The 13,773-nt window shown below is 38.9% G+C and overlaps 1 protein-coding gene across 1 annotated transcript in view; it reads left to right on the top strand.

Annotated features, from left to right (window-relative positions):
* The window catches only part of LOC144009393 (cadherin-12-like), a 221,921-nt gene extending 210,501 nt beyond the window's left edge, over nucleotides 1–11,420 (top strand). Inside the window, exons 11-12 of the mRNA XM_077509117.1 lie at nucleotides 4,436–4,687; nucleotides 8,474–11,420. Coding sequence (XP_077365243.1) covers nucleotides 4,436–4,687; nucleotides 8,474–8,985 — 764 coding nt within the window. The 3' untranslated portion in view covers nucleotides 8,986–11,420. The remainder of the gene's footprint in view (nucleotides 1–4,435; nucleotides 4,688–8,473) is intronic.
* Nucleotides 11,421–13,773: the final 2,353 nt, after the last annotated feature.

The raw sequence follows: 13,773 nt of genomic DNA, 5'->3' as shown, positions 1-13,773 counted from the left end.
CCGGATAGTCTACTGCATTAAAAGCTTTAGTGGGCGCAATTCATGCAATTAAAATTGCAAATTTTGTATACGAAATAGCTAAAGTACTTGGAGAAGGGAATGAGGTTCCCAGGCTGGGCATTCGCAGAAATCGTCACTCGAAGGGGTCAAAATTCAGATACATATTCAAGGAAGTGACAAAAAAAAGTCATAGTAAATATACAGCATGAAGCTACAACGCACAGTTATGTGGATGGAGTGAGGTTCCCCATTCTGGTAAAGTTAGCATTTTTTTTTTTCATCTGCTGGACAGACTACAGCATGAAAAACTGTAATGTGCACAATTCATTCAATTAAAAATTTTGAATTTTGTATACTGTATAGCTAAAATACTTGGAGAGAGGAATGTGGTTCTGGGCATTCGCAGAAATTGTAACTGGAAGGGGTAAAAATTCAGATACATTTTCAAGAAAATTACTAACAAAACAAAAACAAAAAAAAAACATCATAGTAAATAAACAGTATGTAGTTACAACGTACAGTCAATTTTATGGAGTGAGGTTCCCCATGCTGGTAAAGTTAGATTTTTTTAATTTTTAATTTTATTTTTTCCATCTGCCGGACATACTGCTGCATGAAAAGCTGTAGAGGGCACAATACATTAAATTAAAATTGTGAATTTTGAAAACGATATTCCTAAAATACTTGGAGAGAGGAATGAGGTTCCCGGGCTGGTGTATTTAGCACATCTTTGGTAACCTTGTGAGCCTTGTATTTTTTATTTTTATTTTTTGTGTCTTGGACTGACTACTGCTTGTGAGCGACCTCTAGAGGGTACAATTAAGATGAAGTCAGTATGAATGGAGCGAATGGAGTGAGGTTCCCCTTCTCTGATGAGTGTAGCGCATCAACAACTTTGGGATTTTGTTTTCATGCGATCGTCGTAGTGAGGAGCTAAATATTCCTCCAACAGAATGAGTTGATGGCCATTCTTTTCGAACACTTTTGACTAGGGGTGTTAAAAAAAATCGATTCGGCGATATATCGCGATACTACATCGCGCGATTCTCGAATCGATTCAATAATCGGCAGAATCGATTTTTTTTTTTTTTTTTTTTTTTAGGATTCACACCTTGAGCATGGAAGAATGTTATATGAACGGAACATTAAGCCTTAATATTTTATTTTAATGCTGTTTAAACATGAAACAGATTACAACCTCTATAAGACTGAAATTTCAGATAAATAAATAATACATTTTCATATAAATCTTACACTCTACAAGCTTACTGATTAGTATTTTCTAAATTTGACTGAAAAAAATCGCAAGAATCGACTTATAAATTCGTATCGGGATTAATCGGTATCGAATCGAATCGTGACCTGTGAATCGTGATACGAATCGAATCGTCAGGTACTAGGCAATTCACACCCCTACTTTTGACTATTAAGATGTTTAGCTCTGAGCCTCACGCTTCCCTTTGTTCATTTGAATTTTGAACTCGTTTTCTTTGCCAGCTAAAATCAGTTCTTTCCCTGTTGAATTTCTTTGAATCGTGCTCCTCAACATTTTCCTCACAAAAGGTCCCTTCTTTTTTTGTAGCGATAGCGACCGCTGAGCGCTAAAAATATCTCAAAAGGTGCGTTCGGCGTGGAGGGCTTGAACGTCCGAGCTCTTTGAAGTGTAAAAGTGGGACACGTCGGGATGAGGTCCGCCGGAGGGAAGCCGACGACGAGTTGGCCGCCCGTGACGAGCTCGCACCCGAACGCTCGGCTCGCTTTTTACCTTTTTCGGAACCCGCATCCTGCTCCTGTGAACACGTGACGCCGTCGGAGACATGATGGGCAGGGACGGGAAGTAAACACGAGCGGCGCCACCGGCGGGTTGATTGTGAGCGAGAGCGAGAGAGAGCGAGAATGCTGCAAGGTGCGCTAAAACCTCCGACCTGCTGTCAAGAGGAAGCGGCGGCCTTGTTGCCAAGAACAAAAACGGCGGTGACAGGCGGTCAGGCGGTCCAGCCGGAGCCGACAGAAGCGGGCCGCTTCCGATCTGACACGTCGGTTGGGTGTTACGCAAGCACGTCCACCTCCATCGCCTTCACGCGCCATCGACGCTTGTTAACTTTCTTGCTTCTGTCATCGCTGTTATACGTGTTTTTTTGCTGGATTGAGCTCAAAACCAACGATGTCGTATTAGAGCCATGTATATTTTTTAAGAAAAAAAAAAACTCATACATTTTTGCCACTTTATAGAGTCACAAATTTAGGAAAAAATAAAGAAATTTGCGAGTGGCAAATGTACGACTATACTTCACACGATGTCACCGCTTGTTAACTCATTTGCTCCCAATAATGTGTAAATACGTTTTTTAAAGTGTCCCAAAGACGTATTTATACGTTTTTTCGTTGTTGTTGTTGTTGTTTTTTTATGCTAGAGCATACAGAAGGCTTTTATGTAGCCTCTCAACTGCAAAGAACGGTTACAGAAATGGTAGTTATTACACAAACGGCCAGCAGGTGGCAGCAGAGCAAAGCAGATCAACCAGGGCCATCTAGAAAAAAAGTTCAATTAGCCTACTTACAATTTTAAATAGATTTGTGAAAACTGATGAAACTTAGCTCTCTTCTAATGCTAATTGCTGCAGAACGGAAACAGATAGAAACATACTTTTTTTTCCTGATGAAAGAAGAGACTTTAATCTTTCATTTGATAGATTCCATGCTTTTATAGCAATAGAATTATATTCTGAACAACATTCTGTGGGCCTTGCAAAATCAGTCAAAATTCAGTAAAACAGCCGGGAGCGAACGGGATTGCTTCTGTGAGTGAATGAGTTAATTTTCTTGGTTGTCTGTCATCACTGTTCTGTGTTTTGTTTTGGGGTTTTTTTGTGTTTTGTTTTTATTTTATTTTATTTTTTGCCAGATTGAGCTCAAAACCAGGCCATTAGGGCCATGTATATATTTTTTTATATATTTGTTTTTATTTATTTATTTATTTATTTTTCTGAGAGGGCCGGAGTAATATTCCAAGGAAAAACAAAACAAAACATGAATTTGGCAGTTTATAAAGTCGCAAATTTGCAAGAAAGGAACTAATAAATTTGTGAGTTTATACAGTGGCAAATTTGCGACTTTATACTTCACACAGCGTCACGACTTGTTAATTTTCTTGGCTGTCTGTCATCACTGTTAGGTGTTCTTTTTTATTTATTTTTTTATTTTTTATTTTTTTCCGGATTGAGTTCAAAACCGACGACGGCGTAATAGAGCCATGTATATTTTTTTCCGTAAATTTACCACTTTACAAAGTCACAAATTTGCCACTTTATAAAGTCGCCAATTTGCCACTTTAGTAAGTCACAAATTTGAGAGAAAAAAAAAACTAATAAATTCACGAGTTTATACAGTGGCAAATTCGCAAGAAAAAAACTCAGAAACTTGCTAGAAATACACGTAGCGTAGCGATAGTCTGGCTTTTGTCCACCAGGTGACGTATTTCTGTTTAATTTAAACTTTAAGTATTTAAGTGTCTGAGTTTTTTTCTCACAAATCTGCCACTTTATAAAGTCGCAAATTTGCCACTGTATAGTCACAAATTTGTCCCTTTATAAAGTCGGAAATTTGTGAGTTTTTTTTCTCACTAATTTGCCCACTTTATAAAGCTTCCAATTTATATTCTTTATCATATATTTGCCGCTTTCTAAAGTGGCAAAATTGCCACTTTAAAACTGGCAAATTTGCCACTTTATAGTCACAAATTTGCCCCTTCATAAAGTCGCATATTTGTGAGTTGTTTTTTTTTTCCTCACAAAATTTCCACTTTTTAAAGTCGCAAATTTACAAGTTATTTTCTCATAAATTTGCCACTTTCTAAAGTTGCAAATTTGCCAATTTGTCGTCACAATATTGTCCCTTTATAAAATCGAAAATATGCAACTTTGTAAGGGTTTTTTTTTCCACATAAATTTGCCACTTTCTAAAGTCACAAATTTGCCACTTTATAAAGTCGCAAATTTGCGAGTTCTTTTTCTCACAAATTTGCCCCTTTATAAAGCTGCAAATTTACAATTTTTTTTCTCATATATTTGCCACTTTCTAAAGTCGCAAATTTGCCCCATCATAAAATTGCAAATTTTCCCCATCATAAAATTGCAAATTTGTGATTTTTTTTTTCTCATAAATTTGCCACTTTATAGTCACAATTTTGCCCCTTCATAATTTGCGACTTTAGAAACTGGCAAATTTGCAAGTTTTTTTCTCGGAATATTAGACACCGCTCCCTCTAAGAAGAAAAAAAATAAATAATTATATATATATATATATATATATATATATATATATATATATATATACACCTGACTGTCATACGTCGTCGTACAAAACACGACACAACTTTTGCACGTTTCCTTTTCCTGACTGAATGATGATGTCACGTCCGCTCCCGTTTTCCCAGATAACACGGCCGGCATCGTGACCAAGCGCGGCGGCTTCCGGCGGCGCTCGCAGGAGATCTACCAGCTGCCGGTGGTGATCGAGGACAACGGCTACCCGTCCAAGAGCAGCACGGGGACGCTGACCATCCGCGTGTGCGGCTGCGCCGCCGACGGCTCGCTGCTGACGTGCAGCGCCGAGGCCATATTCCTGCCCGTGGGCCTGAGCACCGGCGCCCTCGTCGCCATCCTCCTCTGCATCGTCATCCTGCTGGGTCAGTTTCTTCAAATCTCGGATTCTCTACGCGCGCGCGTGATGTCACGGTTGTTGCATAGCCAAGTGTGTGGTCCAGCACTTTCTTTTCCAAGACAGCTTGTTGCCATAGCAACTGAGTGGAAACACCCCAAGAAGCGGGAGGGAATCATTTCCCAAAACGGTTCCTCAATGTTTAACACCGCTAGATGCAACGTCTGCTCGTTTACTATGGAGGCCCAAAAGTGCCAAAATTAAATAAATGTATACACCATTAAAAAAATTCAATAAAATTGTCATGAAATAATTAAATGTCATTTATTAATTAAATGTGGAATTAAATAAACCAATAATTAAATAAATGTGTCATGAAATAATTAAATGTACCATTTATTAATTAAATGTGGAATTAAAGAAACCAAATACAAATATAAAATCATCATAGGGAATTTAATTAATGACAAATTTAATAACTTTGATTTATTTAATTCCACATTTAATTAATAAATGAAACATATAATTAATTAATGGCACTTTATTTAATTGTTTTATGGTGTATTCATTTATTTAATTTTATCACTTTTGGTCCTCCATAGTTTTCAAGGGCGTCTCCTTGATTAGAGGACAAAGTATTTGGGATGTAACGATATCCAAATATCACTTTACAATATCACGATATGAAGGTCACGATACGGTAATTATCACGATATTGTGGGGAGGTTGGCGATACAAAAAAAAACCCACGATGTTGTGCTTTTGTACATTACAGCAATGAAAAATATAAAAATTATAAATATATTTAATGGTTTTTAAACACAAGGGCCAAAACATGACTTGTAAAAATTAAACTGCACTACAAAGTAGCCACCAGAGGGTGCTAGAACTTCACAAATAGAAATAATAATATAATATTGCGATATCACGATATTCTGCGTTTGGTTGGCAACCAGTCCAGGGTGTCCCCCGCCGACTGCCCAGAGCCAGCACCCCCTGCGACCCTTGTGAGGAATAAGCGGCCAAGAAAATGGATGGATGGATGGATGGATATCACGATATTGCCATTATCGTTACACACCTACAAAGTATGAAAGCGCTCATTTATGACACAATCATGACTGGGTGGAAGGAGGGGGGGTCGGATTCTATGACCCGGAACCAAAGTTCCCTGTATGCGTTCCCCGCAAGGTCATGGGCGATGCGTACGCTGAAAAAAATGGGGATTGATATCTACTTCAAAAAACTGAGTAAATTTTTTTTCACATCAGAAATTCTAGTTTAACTCCTTGTCAAATTTGCATGGAATTTCTGAGTGCATCAACCTTGGATAAGCTTTTTCCAGTAAATATCACTGCCCGTTTTTCCCAACGTATGAGCTATTAATGCCCAAACTCATTTGCATACGAGGGAGGGCGACATCATGGCGAACTTGATGGCGTTGTTTCGTCAAGCATGAACAAACCCTGGATGAACGCTCGTTTACTGTGGACAAGTTCATGTGGTGGTGTCGTTCAAGGGCGGGTCTTCCAACTTGACTTTATTGACTTTCCTCCACCATGGACACTGTACATCAATAAATAAATAAAAAATAACCAATAATTCAGCGGGCAAATATACCAACCTTATTTATTATCGGTAATCCGTATCGGTTACTCATGACGGCTGCCCTCTTGTGGCCATTTTACAATCAGTAACTACAAATTAAGAGAGTAGAAAATTGACATTAATGTCATGCTATTTCAAAGAAAAATGCTATATTGGGACATATATCTAACTTTTTTTATTTATTTTTTTGGTATCCGTATCGCTGACTACTCAAGAGTTGAGTATCCATCAATTATGAAAACGTGTAGACCATTTATTCAAAGAAAGTCTAATTTTTTCATATAAAGACTATTATTTATGTTAAGTCAAAAGGCTGTCATATATATATATATATATATATATATATATATATATATATATATATATATATATATATATATATATATATATATATATATATATATATATATATTATGGCTAAATAAACTTGAGTTGAGTGAGAGTTGAGTTGAACAATATCTCGAAAAACTAGCGATATCGTGACATTGGCCCATGCAATATGCAAAAACATCCTTGGATCAGTTCTTTCCAAAACACCAGGCAAAAAAACAAAACAAAAAAAAAACACTTCTGAGAGAGAACATGAACCAAAGAGGGCAAAAAAACGATGAGGACAGCAGTTAAAAAGGTAAATGACCATCATTTTTTATCTTTACTCTATTCTATGTTCTTTACATTACGCACAACTCATTTATTGTGCAATAATCTAATTGTAACATGTATTTGTTACATGTTTTGATGCGTTTTTTTATACTTTGTAAAACATTTATGTCTGAATTTTGGGAGGCTTGGAACGGATTAGGGCATTTACATTGAGAATACGTCTCGACTTACAAAATTTTCAAAGAACTTTCTTCCAGATCCAATTAATTTCGTAAGTAGGGGTACCACTGTACTTTCATTTCTTTTCCAGTAAGTTTTCTTATCGTTTGTGGGCAATTGTGTAGTGATAAAATTTGATAATCCACCGTTGAAAAACAAATTAGTCATGAGTCCAGAGTGAGAAAACATTCGACTCGGAAATTAATTGAGGGAAAGGAAAGGATGGCTTGTTGTTGTCTTCTGCAGTGCGACCACTAGGGGATGCTGACGCACTACACCTCGGTAAGAAATGGAAGGAGAGAGAGGGAAGGAAGAGGGAAGGAAGTGAGTTGGGAAGAGACCTACTTAGAGCTTGATATTCTCCATTTATTTCTTTATTTATCTTTTTTTTTTTTTGCATCTACAGTTTTATCATGTGTGCACCCCCCACCCCCCCCCTAAAATTAATTTGGTAACAGTGGAAACTCAACATGCACAAGCTTACGCAACCTGGCTGGGAAGGCTCGCGTGTTTAACCTCCAAATGAATTCCGGGCAGCCGCCCACAATGTTTTTCATTTATTTATTTATATATTTCTTTTACAAGCGCTTGGGGCGAGCAAGAGAAGTGCAATTCCTAGTGAGCGTTTGACGTGCGGGTCAAATGTGCGCACGTGCGGGTTCAAGCGAGGCTGAACGTGCGTGAAAGTCAACGAGAATGTCACATGTGTGCATTGCGACATCGCCGGGAGCTGTTTTGTTTTGGGGGTTTTTGTACACTTTTTCTGCAAAAGTCAACAAAGCTGTCAGGTGGCTTCATGGCTGGGACCGCATGGCATTCTAATATGCTAACATGCTAGCATGCTAAGTCTAATATTGTGATTTTACAAAAAAAGGAATGTGTTCATTATCTTGAAGAATGAAAAACTTAAATGTGATGTTCAAAGGTCTTAAAAATAACACAGATGCCGTATTTTCATTGTAAAATCACCCATCCATCCATTTGGTTGTTTTTTGTTTTGTTTGTATATCGCTTTGGTTCTCATTACAGTCTCCACTAACTGTATTGCTCGCCAGCCAATCACAGGGCACAAAGAGACAAACAACCAATCACATTATCGTTAATTAATATTCTTACATAAACCTGTCCTTACACTCCCTCTGAAGCCAGTAATCATCCTGGGATTAAAATGATTTATTTACCTTTTATCGGCCGTCAATTTTTAAAAAAAAGCCGACACGATATTCGTCAAAATACCCAATATCGGTGCCGATAATCTTCCAAGCCAATTATCGGTCTATCCCTAACAAATTAGCGCTGCCCAACCAGTCCCATGTGAGCCCCTTTCACATAGTCGAGTGACAAAAACAGGACTTGCATTCAGGTTGACATTCTTTTCTTTCAGTCATCGTGGTCCTCTACGTGGGCTTGAAGCGTCAGAAGAAGAAGGAGACGCTGATGTCGTCCAAGGAGGACATCCGGGACAACGTGATCCACTACGACGACGAGGGCGGCGGCGAGGAGGATACGCACGCCTTCGACATGGGGACGCTGCGGAACCCCAAGGTGGTCAAGGACAACCTGTTCCGCCGGGACGTCAAGCCGGCGGAGGTGACGCGGGCTCCCAGGGCGCCCGCCTCCAAGGACAGCGCCGACATCCGGGCCTTCATCAGCCAGCGGCTCAAGGAGCACGACGGCGACAACTCGGCGCCGCCGTACGACTCGCTGGCCACGTACGCCTACGAGGGCGGCGGCTCGGTGGCCGAGTCGCTCAGCTCCATCGAGTCGCTGGCCGCCGACGCCGAGGAGGAGGACTACGATTACCTCAGCGAGTGGGGGCCCCGCTTCAAGACGCTGGCGGGGATATTCGGGGAGCAGTCGGAAGGGCGCTCGGACTCGACGAACGCCGAGCAGTGAGGCCACGCCGACGCGGAAGCTTGTTTGGTTTGATGATTTCCGCCTTTGGCGCGGCGGACATTTTGGGACGTCGTCGGGTGTCGGATTAGGAGATCAAAAAATCATTTTGAAAATATCCGTCAATTTTCTTGGGTTCTTGTCACAGGTCTCGAACGTCAACATAAAAAATGTCAGACCAAAGATGGTTTCAGGAAAACATCCGTACTCAGTATCTTCCAGAAGTAAGTATACCCCTCCCATTTTGGTAAATATCTTTACTGCTGCATTTGAAGATGGTCGGAAGTGGGACTTTTCCGAGTTCAAACCAGGACGTGAGTATTGGGAACGCCCCCTTGAACTCGGAAATTCCACTTGTGAAGTCGGACTCCGACTTCACCGACGGACTACAACCTGACGTCACGCTACAATGGCGACCCCTTCGGAAACACAAACCGTGAATGGTAAAACACAATTTACTTGAGTTTAAAACTAGATGTTAGAATGTTTTCTTCATTCATAAATATTCAACATAACCTGACGTAACAAAATATACGTGACAGTATGCCGCTATCTCCCGGCATGAAATTATACGGTCAACTACTGAACGGTATGGAGCGCTTATGAAACAAGATAAAAACAATAAATGAAGCAAAATTACAAGAAGGTAAGTTTACAGGAGGTCAAAATGAGTTTTAAGAACCAAAATAAACAATTAACCACTATCCACCATTTTGGTTGTTTGCTATCGCCTCGAACGCTTTCAGGTCGGAACTGGGAAAAACCAAATTGGATATATCCGACCGTCCTTGAATGCAACTTGACCATTCGACCAATCAATTGCTGCATTTGAGGATAGTCGTAAGTCGGATTATTCAGACTTCAAACCAGGAAGCGTGTACGGGAACGGCCCCTTGAACTTGGAAATTCCACTTGCAAAGTCGGAAAATAAAGAACTTCACCGATTTCACCGACGTACTACAACATGACGTCACTCTACAATGGTGACTCGTTCAGAAACACAGACTGTGAATGGTAAAACACAATTTACTCAAGTATAAAACTAGATAGCGTTCTCAATCATAAATATTCGACGTAACGCAACGTACGTGACAGTATGCTGCTATCTCCCGGCATGAAATTATACGGTTAACTACTGAACTGTATGGAATGCTTATAAAATAAGATCAAAACAATAAATGAAGCAAAATTACGAGAAGGTAAGTTTGCTGGAGGTCAAAAATGAATTTAGATGCTGCATTCAAGGATGGTCGGAAGTCGGATATATCCGAGTTGAGTTTTTTTCCCAATTCTGACCTGAAAGCGTTTGAGGCGAAAGTAAACAACCAAAATGGCGGGTAGTGTTTTTTTTATTTTGGTTCTTAAAACTCATTGTGTTTATATGAGTGTGTTTATGTTCATGTGTTTATATGAACAAGAATTCCGGTTACAAAAAGGGGTAACCCAACGCAACGGACATATTTGTGTTTTTGCGGGTTTACGTGGCCTTTCGAAACCTGACAATTGCCAATATTTGTGTTTGAAAATGTTATTGACGGCATGTAAAACGTACTCAGCGTGTCAACGTTCCCGTCTGTGTAGTTTTGTTGCGACGCTCGTCCGTGTGATGATCGTTGGTGTCATTCCATGGATGTTTTTCCTGAAACTGTTTTGCCGAAACTCAGCGGTGCAGTTCCACAAAAAAAAAATGACGGGATTTTCCTTGACGTGATGACTTTTATCTGACGTGTGACAGGTGAGACTGTAATTCAATAAAGTTGACATCAATGTTATTCTTGAGACTTTTTCATCTCCTACCTGACATTTGACTCTGACGCCCGACGATGTCTTAAAATGGCTGCTGTAGACCTTTACCACCCACACCCCCACACCCCCTGTCTTTTACGTTGTCTTCAAGATCGGTCCCACAATTGTAAAAAATAAATAAATAAATAAACAAAAAAAAACAAAAAAACTCAACGGTGAGAGCATCCAGCGACGTGATGAGATCAGTCATTCGGTTTGAATGTTGCGGACGCGTATGGGTGGAGACGATGTCATTTCCGCGAACATCCTTAAAAGTGCCTCAACAAAACGAAGATTTCACGCCACACGTCCGATGTTTTTTTTCCAGAACGACCGACGACGTCACTCCTGTGGCCCCCCGTCAGGCCAAAGATGTTTTGAATGTTATTTATCCTTCTATTTATTTATCGGCTGACTTCGTCGCTTGTGTATTTATTTATTTATCTCGCAGTTATACATTTTTTTTTTTTTTTTTTTTTCTGGAGACACTTTTTGTAACAAAGGCCCGCGTGATGAAAATGGATGTTCCTGTTAGGTGGGTCATGTGAATAAACTTGTACTAGACTCTACTAGGAAAAAAAAAAAAAGAAGAGCAAGAGAGACTTTAGGGCTAAATACTGCAATTCTGTCATGTTATCAACACATTTTTCTTAAATAAAACACACTTGAACAAAGTTTGGCGTCTGAGAAAAGTTTTTTTTTTCAGACAGACTTACAATCTTTTTCAACAAGCGATTACCTCCTTAACACCACTTCGCACCTCCCTTGTCATCCATCAGATAAACACAATATTACATTCTCCAGGTAATCCCTGCAATAAGACGTTCTGCCATATCTCACTTGAGAAATAAATCCTCCGCCCGCGTCGCTTTCCGCCCGACGTTGACCAATCAACAATTAGTTCCATTGAGGTTGTTGGTAATGGAGGAAAAAAAAAAAAAAAAAAAGCCGCGTCTGCTGTGTTGTAAAGAGCGTCCTTGTTGTGGTGTGCGCTAACGGACATAATGGAAGGTTTGGTGGGAAGCCAACGCAATGAATCGCTTCTTGTTTCTGTCGCCCGTCAAGGCTCGCCTTCCATCCAAGCCGCCAGACAGATTTGGAGCTTGATTTGGTCCGAGAGCAGTTTTGCAGGGGCCGCCGTTGCATCAAAAACAACAAAAGTTCGGAATGTTCCCGACATAAGTACGCATTTATCCCCTTTGACGGTGTGAAATGCTAATGTAGCAGTCAGTTTCTTGACTGCAGTTACTACTTTATCTATTGCTCCCTTCATCAGATATGGAAATGTCAAATATGGAGTAAACATTTTTGACATTGTGACGTTGTTAGAATGCACTTGTAGGCTAAATGCTAAAAATAAATTAGCATATTTTTCCCCATAATGCCATGGGGTTTATACATGCCCAAGCACAAGATTATACCAAGTAAACATTGTTTATTAGTATTATTTATTTGTGTGGAGTGCATTATTTCCGTTACAGGGTATGCACATACAAGTGTTTAGCATTTAGCCCATTCAAATGAATTTCCAAGTATGTTCGAACATATTTGCATGTATTTTCGAATGTACATAAAGGCTAAATGTCATAATTTTTTTTTTCTTTTTTAAATTCTCCCATAATGCCACGGGGTATTGACTTGCGCTTGCACAAGTACAAAATATATACGGGTATATATTTTTTAAAGGATTACTTGACTAATTGAACCATTTCCTGCAGTAAAAAGTGAATATTTTGTCTCTAATTAATGTGGTGACTTCATTTTTTTTTTTTCCATGTACAATGAATAACTTTAAAAAGTAATTTTCTACTTGCTGTCGACTGATGATGACATCACCTGTGCTGAGGAAGTAGGTAACAGCCAATCATGGCTCAGTTTGCTGACCAACCCCAGAAAACAGGTGAGCCATGATTGGTTGTTACCTACTTCCTCAGCACAAGTGAGGTCATTATTAGTCGACAGCAAGAGAAAAAAAAATAGTTTTTAAAGGTATTAATTGTACATGGAAAATAATGAAGTTATCAAATTCATTCTACACAACATATGAACTTTTCACTGCTGAAAATTGTTCAATGAATCAAGTGTCCTTTTAAGCATTTTTGGTCTACAATTTCCTTTCAATACATTCAATTAAATTCATATTTATAATTTTTAAGATTTATAATTATGTCAGTTTCCGTTGTGATTTGTGCATGTGCATACCCTTAAGTATTATGGGGGGGAAAAATGCTGAGATGCTAGCGTTTAGCCTACAAGTACGTTCAAACTTAATTGCAAATAAGTCTAAATGTATTTGTAATATTTCTAGTATGTTTAAAAGTATTTGGACTTGAATGCATTGGCAAGTACGTTCGGACCAACTTGAAAATACATTCAAACGTACTTAAATACCTTTAAATATATTTGTGAATACGTTTATAGTCACAATTAACCACAATTTACCACATTTTTTTTTTTTTTTAACTCATTCACTCGCAGCCATTTTCACTGAGCAACGCCCTTTGCTCCTGGCTATTTTACTGGATTTTGACTGATTTTGCAAGGCCAACAGAATATTGTCTTCTATTGCTATAAAAACATGGGACCTACCAAAAGAAAGATAAGTCACTTCTTTCATCAGGGGAAAAAGTATATTTCTACCTGTTTCCGTTTTGCAGCAATTGGCATTGAAATATAATAATAAGCTTCATCTTTATTCACAAATTTGTTTAAAACAGTGGGGGTAAAAGACTTTTTGCAACATGGCCTATGTTGATCTCTTATACTCTGCTGCCACCTGCTGGCCGTTTTTGTAATCACTACCATTGATTCAAACATTTCTTCAGTTCAGAGACTGCATCAAAGCCTTCTCGTCTGGCATGAAGAAAACAAACTTATAAGTACGTCTTTGGGAGCATGGTAATATTTAAAATAGAACGTATTTATATGTTTTTGGGAGTAAAGGAGTTAACCACGAGCCATAAAAAAAATTAAAATAAAAAAATCATACGTTAATGTTCTGATCAT

The sequence above is a fragment of the Festucalex cinctus genome, chromosome 20, assembly GCF_051991245.1.
Source record: "Festucalex cinctus isolate MCC-2025b chromosome 20, RoL_Fcin_1.0, whole genome shotgun sequence".
Classification (NCBI taxonomy): domain Eukaryota; kingdom Metazoa; phylum Chordata; class Actinopteri; order Syngnathiformes; family Syngnathidae; genus Festucalex; species Festucalex cinctus.
Note: the sequence above shows the minus strand (reverse complement) of the source record. Positions and strands in the feature narration are given on the sequence as shown.